The sequence below is a fragment of the Coregonus clupeaformis genome, unplaced genomic scaffold, assembly GCF_020615455.1.
Source record: "Coregonus clupeaformis isolate EN_2021a unplaced genomic scaffold, ASM2061545v1 scaf2998, whole genome shotgun sequence".
Classification (NCBI taxonomy): Eukaryota; Metazoa; Chordata; class Actinopteri; order Salmoniformes; family Salmonidae; genus Coregonus; species Coregonus clupeaformis.
Window position 1 is genome coordinate 28,112 of NW_025536452.1, and position 15,471 is coordinate 43,582.

At 41.4% G+C, this 15,471-nt stretch overlaps 2 protein-coding genes across 2 annotated transcripts; one reads left to right on the forward strand and one right to left on the reverse strand.

Moving 5' to 3' along the window:
- Positions 1–258: 258 nt before the first annotated feature.
- Positions 259–6,719, forward strand: LOC121586459 (proteasome subunit beta type-8-like). The gene is made up of 7 exons (XM_045219999.1): positions 259–491; positions 908–1,049; positions 3,258–3,369; positions 3,789–3,918; positions 4,331–4,535; positions 5,944–5,945; positions 6,540–6,719. Exons 1-7 carry the CDS (start codon positions 366–368, stop codon positions 6,624–6,626), a joined length of 804 nt encoding a protein of 267 aa, XP_045075934.1. The 5' UTR covers positions 259–365; the 3' UTR covers positions 6,627–6,719.
- Positions 6,720–11,166: 4,447 nt separating this feature from the next.
- On the reverse strand, positions 11,167–13,392 carry LOC123489392 (BOLA class I histocompatibility antigen, alpha chain BL3-7-like). Its single transcript, XM_045220000.1, has 5 exons — positions 13,087–13,392; positions 12,376–12,651; positions 12,041–12,148; positions 11,326–11,697; positions 11,167–11,200 (listed from the first exon to the last, which is right to left on the reverse strand). Exons 1-4 carry the CDS (start codon positions 13,343–13,345, stop codon positions 11,645–11,647), a joined length of 696 nt encoding a protein of 231 aa, XP_045075935.1. The 5' UTR covers positions 13,346–13,392; the 3' UTR covers positions 11,167–11,200; positions 11,326–11,644.
- Between the last annotated feature and the right edge of the window lie 2,079 nt (positions 13,393–15,471).

Here is a 15,471-nt window from a genome sequence, read left to right on the forward strand (position 1 = left end):
AATGCTCTGTGATTGGCTTAATGTGTGATACATTTACACTCAATTTACTGTATATTGTTGTCATATATTATGGCAAAACTTCAAGACTGTTAACAATTGTTTATCCGTATGACTATATGCTTGGCTAGGCTATTGTCAAATACTACTTCGGATGCGCAATTACGAACATTAGCCTATAGATACTGTGTTGGTAACTTTTTCGATCACGAATGAGAAGTTACCTTAAAAACCCTTTCGGTTTCGTATGCATTGTAAGGAAAGACATTTCCTTGATGCAACCGAGTGAAGTAAGACTGCATTTTTAGTGAAGAGCTAGTTTACATTCTTATATTTTAGCCTACATTCGTATATTTGATTGAATCATTATGGCCCTTTTCGATGTAAGTGGTTATAAGTCCCACTCGGAACTTCGTGGGCAGATTCTTGGAACAGGAGTAGGGCATCTTATCGACCGACCGAATCAGCAATTTGCTGTTCCCGTTGGAGTGGATGTGAGTATCCTATTCTTTTATTATAAGACATATTGGAAAATGAATTAATGATATTATATTTTAAAAATTCAACGCATCCATTAGTCTTCATATTAGATTGTTAAAGGAGACCGTGATCTTGGGTATGTGCCAAAATCCATTTTACGCGTCTATCTGCGTGTAGTTTCTGTTTCTTCTGTGACAATGATATGATTGACTACATTAGACTACATACATTAGTGAACTAGAGCATTACGCATGGTTCAATGGACAAGCACAACTCACCTCAAGCACGTTTTTACGCACGCACGCACAAGCATACACGCGCGCACACACTCGTGAAAATATGATAACAAGAGCTGCTGTCTCACTCATTTTTAAACGATTGGATTAATCCATTTCTCAGTTCCCCTCTATATTGCTCTCTTTCTCTCTAGCCCTCAGGGTTCCTCAAGTCATGCAGCCGTGAAGGTGGTGTGTCCATAGATCTGAACCATGGTACTACTACACTGGCTTTCAAATTTCGCCATGGTGTCATTGTGGCTGTGGACTCCAGGGCCTCAGCTGGCAGCTACATTGGTAAACATCACATTCTATAGGGATTAGCTTTCCTTGATAACCAAAACCACTTCACCCCATCAGCCTTACAGAGTCTTGGTTGCATGTGGTTCAGATTTATAATTTAAGAAAATGTGCTATTAATCTCTCATTTCTGTCATATGCTTGTGTTCATCCAACAACACCTATACACAGTAATAACATATACAGTGAGGGAAAAAAGTATTTGATCCCCTGCTGATATTGTATGTTTGCCCACTGACAAAGAAATGATCAGTCTATAATTTTAATGGTAGGTTTATTTGAACAGTGAGAGACAGAATAACAACAAAAACATCCAGAAAAACGCATGTCAAAAATGTTATAAATTGATTTGCATTTTAATGAGGGAAATAAGTATTTGACCCCCTCTCAATCAGAAAGATTTCTGGCTCCCAGGTGTCTTTTATACAGGTAATGAGCTGAGATTAGGAGCACACTCTTAAAGGGAGTGCTCCTAATCCCAGTTCGTAACCTGTATAAAAGACACCTGTCCACAGAAGCAATCAATCAATTAGATTCCATACTCTCCACCATGGCCAAGACCAAAGAGCTCTCCAAGGATGTCAGGGACAAGATTGTAGACCTACACAAGGCTGGAATGGGCTACAAGACCATCGCCAAGCAGCTTGGTGAGAAGGTGACAACAGTTGGTGCAATTATTCGCAAATGGAAGAAACACAAAATAACTGTCAATCTCCCTCGGCCTGGGGCTCCATGCAAGATCTCACCTCGTGGAGTTGCAATGATCATGAGAACGGTGAGGAATCAGCCCAGAACTACATGGGAGGATCTTGTCAATGATCTCAAGGCAGCTGGGACCATAGTCACCAAGAAAACAATTGGTAACACACTACGCCGTGAAGGACTGAAATCCTGCAGTGCCCGCAAGGTCCCCCTGCTCAAGAAAGCACATATACAGGGCCGTCTAAAGTTTGCCAATGAACATCTGAATGATTCAGAGGAGAACTGGGTGAAAGTGTTGTGGTCCAAAATCGAGCTCTTTGGCATCAACTCAACTCGCCGTGTTTGGAGGAGGAGGAATGCTGCCTATGACCCCAAGAACACCATCCCCACCGTTAAACATGGAGGTGGAAACATTATGCTTTGGGATTGTTTTTCTGCTAAGGGGACAGGACAACTTCACCGCATCAAAGGGACGATGGACGGGGCCATGTACCGTCAAATCTTGGGTGAGAACCTCCTTCCCTCAGCCAGGGCATTGAAAATGGGTAATGGATGGGTATTCCAGCATGACAATGACCCAAAACACACGGCCAAGGCAACAAAGGAGTGGCTCAAGAAGAAGCACATTATGGTCCTGGAGTGGCCTAGCCAAAATCTGTGGAGGGAGCTGAAGGTTCGAGTTGCCAAACGTCAGCCTTGAAACCTTAATGACTCGGAGAAGATCTGCAAAGAGGAGTGGGACAAAATCCCTCCTGAGATGTGTGCAAACCTGGTGGCCAACTACAAGAAATGTCTGACCTCTGTGATTGCCAACAAGGGTTTTGCCACCAAGTACTAAGTCATGTTTTGCAGAGGGGTCAAATACTTATTTCCCTCATTAAAATGCAAATCAATTTATAACATTTTTGACATGCGTTTTTCTGGATTTTTTTGTTGTTATTCTGTCTCTCACTGTTCAAATAAACCTACCATTAAAATTATAGACTGATCATGTCTTTGTCAGTGGGCAAACGTACAAAATCAGCAGGGGATCAAATACTTTTTTCCCTCACTGTATACTGTATATATGACATTTAGCAGACCCTTTATCCAAAGCGACTTACAGTCATGCATGCATACATTTTACATATGGGTGGTCCTGGGAATAGCACCCACTACCCTGGCGTTACAAGCACCATGCTCTACCAACTGAGCTATAAAGGATCTATTACATACTGCTGTTACTACTATAACTGCCTACTGTATTGTGAGTACTAAACCAAATCTACAAGTGGTGATTGTAAGATCATCCATTTTGATGTGATTTACCTTGGAAGGTTGATGTGATTAGCCTTGAGTTGGTCCATTAGATTTCTGTTCCAGAAGCAGTCGTAGACATATCCGACACCGCCAGATGTAGAATGGATCGCAGTTCCCCAGAGATCTATAACCAAACATAAAGCAATCATTCTCTAACCACTTTGTCTAACCACCCTGTTGCCATGTATTTATCTTTCCCTGTAGCGTCGAAGGAGGCTAACAAGGTGATAGAGATCAACCCTTACCTGCTGGGGACCATGTCCGGCAGTGCTGCTGACTGCCAGTACTGGGAGAGACTGCTGGCTAAGGAGTGCAGGTCTGTTGGAGCTTGTCTCTGTGGGATTGAGTCCCGCTATACAGTTACATGGTGTTAATATCACAATCAACAATGCCTGTCTGTGTAAATCAGGCTTATGGGCAAGGGTTGGATTAAGAGAACATTTGCCAATCAATTTCCTTACACTCATAACAAATGCATGGGACATAAAGTAATCAGCTCACAACCATATCAGTATCAACCAGTGACTTTGTGGTTACCATCTACTTAATGTTTTGTCATAATGCTGACTCGCCCTCTCCCTATCTTAGTCTTCTTGGTCTGCTTCTAAGCCACATTAATGCCTTGACCCTTTATGTATCTGGGGTGTTAACATGTATCTGGAATAAACCAGTGTGTTAGCACTCTGACTGCCTTGTCTCATACAGTGACTGACCCTCCATCTCTTTGTGTCTCAGGCTGTACAAACTGAGGAACAAGCAGAGGATCTCAGTGTCTGCTGCCTCTAAGCTGCTGTGTAACATGATGCTGGGCTACAGGGGCATGGGCCTCTCCATGGGCAGCATGATCATTGGTTGGGACAATAAGGTACAGGGTGGGTGGGAGTAAGGAGTGGAAGGTGCGTGTGTGTGTGTGTGGTGTGTGTGTGGTATGTGTGTGTGTGTGGTGTGTGTGTGTGGTATATGTGTGTGTGTGGTGTGTGTGTGGTGTGTGTGTGGTATGTGTGTGTGTGGTGTGTGTGTGTGTGGTATGTGTGTGGTGTGTGTGTGATATGTGTGTGTGTGGTGTGTGTGTGTGTGGTGTGTGTGTGGTGTGTGTGTGGTGTGTGTGTGTGGTATATGTGTGTGGTGTGTGTGTGGTGTGTGTGTGTGGTGTGTGTGTTTATTTGAAAGCCTACATTTTCATCCTTATGGTACCCAACATTTTGCAGTACCATTTGAGTGCCTCCAATTGTCACGTCTGTTGATGAGTTTCAATATATTTGTGTCTTGCTGTCCAGGGTCCTGGTTTGTACTACGTGGATGACAACGCCACACGTCTCTCTGGTCATATGTTCTCTACTGGTTGTGGTAGCAGCTATGCGTACGGGGTGGTTGACAGCGGCTACCGTGAGGACATGACGGTAGAGGAGGCGTACGAGCTGGGTCGCCGCGGTATCACCCACGCCACACACAGAGACGCCTACTCTGGAGGGGTTGTCAACCGTGAGTGACCTTGTTCTAAACCTATACTCATTCTATAACGATTATGATTTCACTAAGGCAGTTCATGTGAGACCATGTGAAGAAACATAGATAGATTGCATTCGGAAAGTATTCAGACCTCTTGACTTTTTCCACATTTTGTTAGGTTACAGCCTTATTCTATAATGTATTATTTTTTCCCCCTCATCAATTTTACCCTTCCACATCAAAATACACCATAATGACAAAGCAGAAACTGGTTTTTAGAAATGTTTGCAAATGTATTAAAAATAAGTAACGGTAATATGACATTTACATAAGTATTCAGACCCTTTACTCAGTACTTTGTTGAAGCACCTTTGGCAGCGATTACAGCCTCGAGTCTTATTTGGTATGACACTACAAACTTGGCACACCTGTATTTGGGGAGTTTCTCCCATTCTTCTCTGCATATCCTCTCAAGCTCTGTCAGGTTAGATGGGGAGTGTTGCTGCACATCTATTTATTTTCAGGTCTCTCCAGAGATGTTTGATCGGGTTCAAGTCCGGACTCTGGCTGGGCCACTCAAGGACATTCAGAGACTTGTCCCGAAGCCACTCCTGCATTGTCTTGGCTGTGTGCTTAGGGTCGTTGTCCTGTTGGAAGGTGAACCTTCGCCCCAGTCTAAGGTCCTGAGCACTCTGGAGCAGGTTTTCATCAAGGATCTCTCTGTACTTTGCTCTGTTCATCTTTCCCTCGATCCTGACTAGTCTCCCAGTCCCTGCCGCTGAAAAACATCCCACAGCATGATGCCGCCACCACCATGCTTCATCGTAGGGATGGTGCCAGGTTTCCTCCAGATGTGACGCTTGGCATTCAGGCCAAAGAGTTCAATCTTGGTTTCATCAGACCAGGGAATCTTGTTTCTCATGGTCTGAGAGTCTTTAGGTGCCTTTTGGCAAACTCCAAGCGGGCTGTCATGTGCCTTTTACTGAGGAGTGGCTTCTGTCTGGCCACTCTACCATAAAGGCCTGATTGGTGGAGTGCTGCAGAGATGGTTGTCCTTCTGGAAGGTTCTCCCATCTCCACAGAGGAACTCTGGAGCTCTGTCGGAGTGACCATCGGGTTCTTGGTCACCTCCCAGACCAAGGCCATTCTCCCCCGATTGCTCAGTTTGGCCGGGCGGCCAACTCTAGGAAGAGTCTTGATGGTTCCAAACTTCTAAAATTTATGAATGATGGAGGCCACTGTGTTCTTGGGGACCTTCAATGCTGCAGAAATATTTTGGTACCCTTCCCCAGATCTGTGCCTCGACACAATCCTGTCTCGGAGCTCTACGGACAATTATTTCGACCTCATGGCTTGGTTTTTGCTCTGGCATGCAATGTCAACCTTGGGATCTTATATATGTCCAATCAATTGAATTAACTACAGGTGGACTCCAATCAAGTTGTAGAAACATCTCAAGGATGATCAATGAAAACAGGATGCACCTGAGCTGAATTTCGAGTCTCATAGCAAAGGGTCTGAATACTTATGTAAATAAGGTATTTCTGTTTTTTTTTTTTTATACATTTGCAAGCATTTCTAAAAACCTGTTTTTGCTTTGTCATTATGGGGTATTGTGTGTAGATGAATCCATTTTAAAATGTGGAAAACGTCAAGTGGTCTGAATACTTTCCGAAGGCACTGTAGGTGTTTGTTGTGTAAATTCCAGGTGTGAATTCCATGTAAGAGGTTATAACTAAATATTCAATTATAATCTTATAAGGCTTTATCCATATTAGAAAGTAGTCATATAATATGCCATTTAGCAGACGCTTTTATCCAAAGCGACTTACAGTCATGCGTGCATACATTTTTGTGTATGGGTGGTCCCGGGGATCGAACCCACTACCTTGGCGTTACAAGCGCCGTGCTCTACCAGCTGAGCTACAGAGGACCATATGCTGAAGCCATAGGAAAATAACATGTAAACAATACCTTTAAATGAATGTATGTATTTTAAATGCATGTATGTGTAACTGTGTCTGTGTGTTTGTCCAGTGTACCATGCAAGAGGACGGCTGGATAAAGGTGTGTAAGGAGGACGTTTCAGAGCTGATCCACCGCTACAGGAAAGGCATGTTCTGATCCCAGATCAGTTTCCACACCCACACAGGCACACTGTGTTCTCTCTCAACTGATCCCAACACTGCTCCAAATAAAGACAGTTTTCAAACTGTATACTCTGGCCTCTATTGTTTAACCTGAAGATCTTACATGCCAAACAATGTTTATGTCCCAAAGAAAAATCACAATTTGCTGCAACTGTTACCAGTCCAAGTCAAATGTACAGGGATTATCAACTAGATGTTTTCTTGAGTGGATGGTCAGGGGGCCGGAAACAAAATAAAAAAATAATTTCTAGACTGCAAATTGACCGCAAGAAGCACAAACATATATTTGACTAAAACATAATCATTTCAAACCTGGCTTACATTTGTATACGATCACATACACTGAGTGTAAAACATTAGGAACACCTTCTCTTTCCATGACCTAGTCTGACCAGGTGAATCCAGGTGAAAGCTATGATCCCTTATTGATATCACTTGTTAAATCCACTTCAATCAGTGTAGCTGAATGGGAGGAGACAGGTTAAATAATAATTTTAAAGCCTTGGAACATGGATTGTGTGTGTGCCATTCAGAGGGTGAATGGGCAAGAAAAATATTTAAACGCCTTTGAACGGGGTACGGTAGTAGGTGCCAGGCGCACTGGTTTGAGTGTGTCAAGAACTGCAGCGCTGCTGGGGTTTTCACACTCAACAGTTTCCCGTGTGAATCAAGAATGGTCCACCACCCAAAGGACATCCAACCAACATGACACAACTGTGCGAAGCATTGGAGTCAACATCAGCCAGAATCCCTATGGAACGCTTTCGACACCTTGTAGAGTCCATGATGAATTGAGGCTGTTCCGATGGCAAAAGGGGGTGTAACTCAATATTAGGAAGGTGGTCCTAATGTTTTGTACACTCAGTGTATATCTCTCTATTATGCGTGGGAATACTTTGAAACAGTTTTCCCAAATTAAAATCACTTGGAGCTGATTTGCTGGTGTTTTTAAAGTATTTTATGTACCAAAATTTTAAAATCAACCATGGGCCGCCAGTTGGGGAACACTGTTATATGAGAATCTACCAGTTATTTCCCAGTGCCAGTCATTGGAAAAGGTTTGTAGGATTGTTTAATACAATACTACAAACCTTGACTTTTATTTTCTCTGTAGTCTGTTGAGACTTGTGAAAATACACGTTAAATCAATTATGACATGACAACGTTGTAACTTGAAGAGGATAAGTCAAATATGTTTGCATACAAAAGTGTCAAATAACATAACCTCATAACCAACAGTTGGAGGAAGTAAAGTCCTTATCATTTTATCTAGAGTATCTGCCTCTAACAAACTGTTTCCTGAAACACAAATACAGTACATGTCCCAAACCAGTCGGATGTGTTCGCCCGGGTATCTTTTGGTTGCCACCATTCTGTACATTTCCATCTTAGTGTTGGAGTTCATTATACAAATTAAATGTTACAATCAAAATGTTGGTGCTATCAAATGAAGTTTTAAATCAATGGAATGGATTTGCAATAAAACCTGAAGTAGCCTATTTCTCCCATATAATGTTCATTTTCTCTGTTTGATAAATGAGTCACTGTTGATATGAATAGTGGAATAGTGTGTGCAGTCCTTACATGGGGAGTATACTGTAGGTCCCAGCATGTTATTATAAAAAGAGAATTACATCCCTTATAGCAAATACATTCCATACAAGTCTACCAACATTGATGTCATCTGTTGCCAGGCAAGATTCAGTGCAACAGGTCTTGGTGAATACGGTATGATAGGCTATTCAATTCAACCCTATAGGGCAGAAGTACTGCTCCACCTGCTCTGTTCTCCCTGGCAGTTTATGGATCATTGATTCATTGGCCAGAGTTCACTCAATTGGCATTCCAGGTCTGAATCAGTCCCTAATTAGAAGGCAATCAGGAAAAGCAGCAGTGCTGTGGACCTCCAGACAAATGAAGAGACAGAACATTATTTATTCTAATCTCTGTATCATATGATAATGTTCAGGACAAAATAGGGCAGAGATTATCCACTATTTTAATAAGCATTGTATTCAAACATCTTTCATACAGGTCAACAAAATATCTAATATCTAGTTATAATGTTATTTATTCAAAGCCTATTATATTGTTACAAAAATATTGTGGAACTCCTACATCTAAATGTAAACAGTACAGTACCCAAAATGAGTAGCTATTTCTTTATGCCCTTTGTTGTTTACAGTCAGTGCTTCACTTGGACTGAAATATGTGCCAGTACTCATTTTGTGTGCAGGTACTGTTTACATTTAGGTGTAGGAATTCCACAATACTTTTGTAACAATATAATAGGCTTTTGAATAAATAACATTCTAGATATGTTGTTGCCCTTTAATAAAATATGTTTGAATAAAATTATCATTTACTATAAGAGGAACAGGAGCTCAAGCAGTAGAACATTTCAGGTGCCGGTACTCAGCTCCAGTGAGCTCCTGCCCAAGTCAAGCACTGTTTACAGCATAATTGTTTACCCGGGACCCATGTATATTTTGGCACCATACAATAAAGTTACACCCTAGTTTTGTAGTTAATTGTACAAATTAAATTCTACAAACACAATGTTTGTGCTATCAGAGGACGTTTTAATGTGACATGGTCTAAGGCGCTTAAATGAATTTGCCATACAACCTGATGTAGCCTAGTGCTCCCATGTTAATTTCCTCAGCTTGATAAATGAGTCACTGTGGATATGAATATTGTGTGCAGTAGTTACATAGGGAGTATAGTATAGGTCCCAGTTGGTTATTATACAAATATAATTGCATCCCTTATAACAACACCTTCCATAAAAGTCTTAATTATCAACAGTAGCCTATTTAAAAATGAACCCAACGTCGATGTCATGTTGCCAGGCAGGATTCTGTACAACAGGTTTTTATAGCACTATTCATTTCAGCCCTAGAAGGCCGATGTACTGCTTCAGTTTTTCTGCATGGCTGTTTATTGATCAATAAATGTCATTGATTCAGTGGCCAGAGTTCACTCACCTGGTTTTCCAGGTCTGAATCAGTCCCTGATTAGAAGAGAATGAAAACTAGCAGTGATTTATCCTAATCTGTATCATATGATAATGACAAAATAAACAGTGTAGAGATTATCCCCCTTTTTAAGAAGCATTTTAATCAAACATTTACATTTGACATTTTAGTCATCAGACGCTGTAATCCAGAGCAATTTACAGGAGCAATAAGGGTTAAGTGCCTTGCTCAAGGGCACAGACAGATTTTTACCTAGTCGGCTACTGGCCCAATACTCTTCACCACTAGCCGACCTGCCACCCCATCACCTTTCATAAGTCCATATACAAAATGATATTGTTTCACTTCAAATCCTTTGCTGTTTAGAACATAATATCTTACTGCAAACATTATTAAAAGGTCCAGTATGACACTTTCATTCAAATTTTGTGGACTTTATTGAAAAGTGTAAGAACATTATTATTACAGAATGCATGAATTTGGTCTCTAATTTGTCGTTTCGCTGGTTGATTATGTATCTCTTAAATGGATCACATTTACTATCCTGTTTTCAGAGCATCCATAATGTACAAAGCACAAACACTTCCAATAAAATCATTGTTCAACTTGCCCCATCACCAACTTATTTCTACAGAACCTACTAGCCAAAAAATATCAGAAATCAAACGTATCATAAAAGCTAAAAAACTAGAACAATAAAGCCACTTTCGGTTAAAGAGAAAAATGTACAAATGGAACATGTGGATAGGCCTTGTCTGGTTTACGGCCATAATTAAACAAGTTAAAGTGTGAGCAAAGTTATAACATGTCACACAATTACTGTATGTCATTCCACTAAAACATACACATATGTTCAGCTACACTACACATTGAAACATAATAGTTATGTTTTTCCAGTTTACAGCAATATCTTTTAAATGTTAAATGTTGTTTTGATGGCTTCACTTAAGGGAAAATCAAGCTAATTTATGTTTTATTTGTAGAATAATCTAAGTTAAAATCTTAATTTAGCATCTCACAACAATCTAACCCTTTCCAGAAAGACACTTTCATGGTGTTCCATTGATTCTAATATACCTTTAAGAATGAGATAACCTCACACAGTGGCAATATTACATTATATAATTCAACAAAATTACAGCACAACTTTTAAAAAGCCAAACCATAGATTAAATTAAAGTAAAACTGTTAAAATGAAAATCACCAAATAATATTTTTGACAGCAGATTGTGTTGTTGTTATATAGATCTGTGTTTATAGTGTGTGTATCACAGGAGGCTGCTGAGGGGAGGACAGCTCATAATAATGGCCGGAACTGAGAAAATCGAATGGCATTAAACACATGGAAACCATGTGTTTGATGTATTTGGTACCATTCCACTCAAGCCATTACCACAAGCCTGCTCTCCTCAATTAAGGTGGCACCAACCTCCTGTGGTGTGTGTGTGTGTATGTGTGTGTGAGACAGGTGTGTGTGAGACTGATGTGTGTCTAAGTATACGTGTGTTATGTTCTTGAGAAGTTCAATGTTTGTTGTTTCCATTTCGTCGCTGTCCTCTTCAGCTCCTTCCTAAAACACATAAGAGAGAGAGGTTACACACACATAAACACAGTATAGACAGCAAGACTGTGTACCAGTGTGGTAATGGTTGTATCAGTTTGCTCATTAATATGAGGACACCTTAAGTGACTTACTCTGATGTTACAGAAGTGCAGAGGTCTCTCAAATCTTCTGGGCACCTTTCCCAGAGTTGTCAGAGTCAGTGTGGAAGCTAAAACAGAAATGAAACCCCAATGTTATAAAAAAAAGGCTGATTGCAAGATAATCAATGAGTTCAGGTTAATTCACAAGTTCCTAATGCATGGTTCACAGTAAATGCAGCCTTCCATAATAACTAACTCGCTACATCAATTGACATCTAAGTTTGAACCAGAATCTACAATGAAAAGAGACACCGCCACACTCTAAAATGGATATCATACAGTCCAACACCAAAACAAATCTGCGATCTTTTCAGAATGGAGAACAACATGAAGGTTGGCACTTACTGCTGGTCTGAACAAAGCCTGAAACACAGAGATGAAAGTGATGTTGTTATTGACTCTGAAAGCTTGGTTTGGTGGAATATTACAAGAGAACATCCGTTTGAGAGTATTCTGAATCCTGTATTTCTACTGCATATCCTACTGCAGACATCACATATACATTAAGTGACAACATGACTCTTTATTTATGTGAATCATTAAATCAAACATACATCTACCATCACTAACTACAACACATGATTGTAAACCAGTACTATGACTTGACTACTACTTCTAAACTACTAACTAAAACACTGCTGATAATATCTAAGATGACAGTGTAGCCTACATATGAATATAGAGAGGTCTTTCTCTCCTCACTCACCTTTCTTGCTCTTCTTCTTCCAAATGACGACCCCAACAACAACAGCGATGACCAGGAGGAGAGCTACCACCCCTCCAATGATGGGGACAAAGTTGGTGGTTGGGTCATCTGTAATCATCAGAACAGAGCATTCAGGCAATAGTGCTAGATGGTACATTTTCATTGAAAATGAACTCTAAGCAGCATCGCTGTCAATGTCAATAAAAGTTCAGGAGGTCAAAGGGAATATGCAGCCAGAAAGATAGTGTTACTGAGCAGATGAGTGAATTTAGAAATTAACAAAATTGGGCACATTCAGTAGGAGGGTTGGGTATATTTTAATCTCTCCCTCTTACCTGGCAGAACCTTGATAACGTCGTCCTTGATACCAGTGACTTGAACCACACACTGATACTTGTTGTTCTTCCTCTCCTCAGGCGTCACGGTGAGGTGGGTGCTTTTCTGGAAGGTTCCGTCATCGTTGGGGAGAGTCTCTCCATACTCCACATCTTCATGGTGATCTTGTCCGTCTTTCTGCCAGAACACCATGACTCCACTGGGGTAGAAACCTGTAGCGTGGCAGGTCACTGGAGAGGAGGGGGTCTTCTGGAGCAGAGACACTGAAGGAGGAACTGGAGGGAGAGGGTGGGGGTTGAGAGGAGGTTGAGTAGTAAATAGAAGGGGATGGGAGGGAAAGAGAGAGAGTGCATATTGTAGGAATAGACAGACACACAGAGAAAGAGTTGGGAGAGAAAATGACAGAGCATGGTAGAAGAGAGAAAAATAACAATGTCATGTGACTTCAATACAACGCATTGTAAAATTTACATTTACATTTTAGTCATTTAGCAGACGCTCTTATCCAGAGCGACTTACAGTTAGTGAGTGCATACATTATTTTTGTATTTTTTTATACTGACCCCCCGTGGGAATCAAACCCACAACCCTAGCTTTGCAAACGCCATGCTCTACCAACTGAGCTACATTCCTTGATATCCCTTAGTGCAATATCACATCATCACTGCTGTTTTAATGGATCTACTACGTCATATAGAGTGTCTATGTACCTGTCCTCTTCAGAGTGCTCTTCCCATAGTCCAGATACTTCTTCAGCCACTCAATGCAGGTCTGGGTGTAGTAGTGTTTATTCTGCTCATTTAAAGCCTTGTTACTGTCCAACTTGTGTTTGGTGATAAGTGCCTGTGATGTTGGAGCGATCCATGTCAATGTCTTCAGGTCAAATGCTATGAAATCCTCTCCATCATATCCAAACTGATCAAACCCCTCTGTGACTCCAGTCTCATCATCCCACTCACAGCCGTACATGTTCTGGACAATGTGCACACCTGAGAGAAAGAGAAAGAGAGAGAATGATGAACTCTATCTGTTTCAGTCTGCCAGTGGGATCTCTATCATCATGTATTAGTTGTTCAACCAGACTGGAATAAAACAGAGAGATCAGCTCAGACCTCTACAGTGTGATGATGATGTCACACCTTCACCACAGAGACAGAGAGAGTTGATGAGGAGACTCAGAGAGTGTGGATCTATTCTACACCAGCTGATGTTGGCTTGGTTCTATCTACTGTGTTGAAGATACACATTGTGTTCAGTACAGTAGTGTTATTCTAACAAATGGATGTTGTGTAGGACTGTAGTTTTCAGTGAGGTGTGTCAATGAATAAAACACTGTTGATAAATGAAGACTGTCCTCTAGTGATGATGTCAGAGATAAATAGAGGAAGTGAGAGAGGATCCTCTGTTCAGTCAGGAACAACAGGAGAGAGAGATGGAGAGGCTAACATGAGGAAGATTATCTGTTACAAATTCCCCGCCAGTGACGGTTATCAGCACCTCACAACCTTGAGCTGCACACTCCACTCCCTATCCCCCACCACCAGAGCCTGACAGTCTAGATGGCACCATAAACCTGCCTCTCAAACTCTCTCTGACCTGAATGACCTGTGCCCTGATAGGTTGCTAGGGAGGTTACTCGGGGACTGGACATCTGCCTATCCTCTTGACGCTGCGGGTCACACAACACTTGCAGTCTCCCACAAGCAGTGGCTGAGAGCAACATCTCTGTCTCTGCCCATCAACAACTCCACTCACTCATATCTCTGGACTTGTGGGATGGAGTGCGTGCCCAAGTGAGTTGTGTGACGTGTATATTGTTCTTCATAGTTAGTTACTACTATTGTCTATTGCATGTTGCCCCTCTGAGTTTACTGTGTGGTGTAATACTCTGCAGGTGGCGTATGCAATCTATACAGTCATTACTGCTATATTCTGTAAGATTCTGTATCTGTGCCTTTGTGCCCTGGTGTACTCATAGGGTATGTGTGTATTCATTACCTCTGTTTCTGTCCGTTACAGAACAACTACCATTCATCTACCTTTCCCACATTTCATCCCCATGTTCATCTTCTGCTGTGTGTGAATAAAGGTCCTGTGTGTGTTAACTCCTGAGCTGCTTTATTCCCCTCTAACCGGGGGCGGAGTCAGTGAGTCACAACCAGTAAAATACGTAGAGCAGGGTCTCTCTCTTTCATTATCTCTCAATAATGTCAGTCTACTGGAGCTATACGTGTGTGTGTGTGATCCCCAGATCCTGAGGGTGACAGGTGAGTGTGTGTGAGTGTGTAGAGTTCCCCTGAGAGGCCTGATCAGCTCCAGCAGCAGAACCCACAGGGAGTCACTGGGAGCTTTGGTCCATTAGAGCAGAGAAGACCAAACACACATCATCATCATCATCATCATGTTCTGCTCCTCTGCTTCTCTCTACTGTCCCATCAGATCAGAGAGACACTCAGGGAGGCTGAGGAGACTATAGATCTACTGTGGGAGACATACAGTGGTTCCTCAATTAAAGGTTTTGAGCTTATGTCGCGACCGTTTGTGGTAGATGGTGGCAGATTGTGGTAAATTGCGTCATTCCGCCACACTATCACAAGGGGGAGTTTAGAACGCTGATTATGCTTTTGGTTTCTCTCCCTCGAGAAACAGAATGTAAGAATTCTAAATAACAAACAGGCTTTATTTACCAGTGTGAAAAGACTGATAGCCCCTCTATATAGAGTTTCTGAAACATGGAGTCCTTCTTTGCTGATGTGAAGAAGAAACTGAATGAAAGAGTCCAGTGAGGATATGGAGGGGAAAAGGCTGCCCATATTTTCAAGACCTGAACTACTTCCTGTATTTATGAAATGTACTAGTTTATTTAGGCAATTTAATATATGTGTTTAGGCTTGGCCTATTTAGTAGGCTATTTTTCAGCATAAAGCTATATTTGTCAGCATAAAGCTGAGTGACTCACTCATTCGTGGCTTTGGATCAAAATAAATAAGTACCAACATTCTTTCTGATCGTCTTTAATAAAGAAATGTTTTGACCAAGTTAATCTGCTCATGTTGTGTGTGTTCAATTATTTGTGACATTGTGGTTACAATTAA

Coding starts and splice junctions, on each gene's coding strand:
- LOC121586459 (XM_045219999.1), top strand. CDS start 366: ATGGCCCTTTTCGATGTAAGTGGTTATAAGTCCCACTCGGAACTTCGT. Junction 492..907: donor CTGTTCCCGTTGGAGTGGAT/GTGAGTATCCTA, acceptor CTTTCTCTCTAG/CCCTCAGGGTTCCTCAAGTC. Junction 3,370..3,788: donor CTGCTGGCTAAGGAGTGCAG/GTCTGTTGGAGC, acceptor TTTGTGTCTCAG/GCTGTACAAACTGAGGAACA.
- LOC123489392 (XM_045220000.1), bottom strand. CDS start 13,345: ATGTACGGCTGTGAGTGGGATGATGAGACTGGAGTCACAGAGGGGTTT. Junction 12,652..13,086: donor GAGCACTCTGAAGAGGACAG/GTACATAGACAC, acceptor CTCTCCCTCCAG/TTCCTCCTTCAGTGTCTCTG. Junction 11,698..12,040: donor GAAGAAGAAGAGCAAGAAAG/GTGAGTGAGGAG, acceptor TCTGTGTTTCAG/GCTTTGTTCAGACCAGCAGT.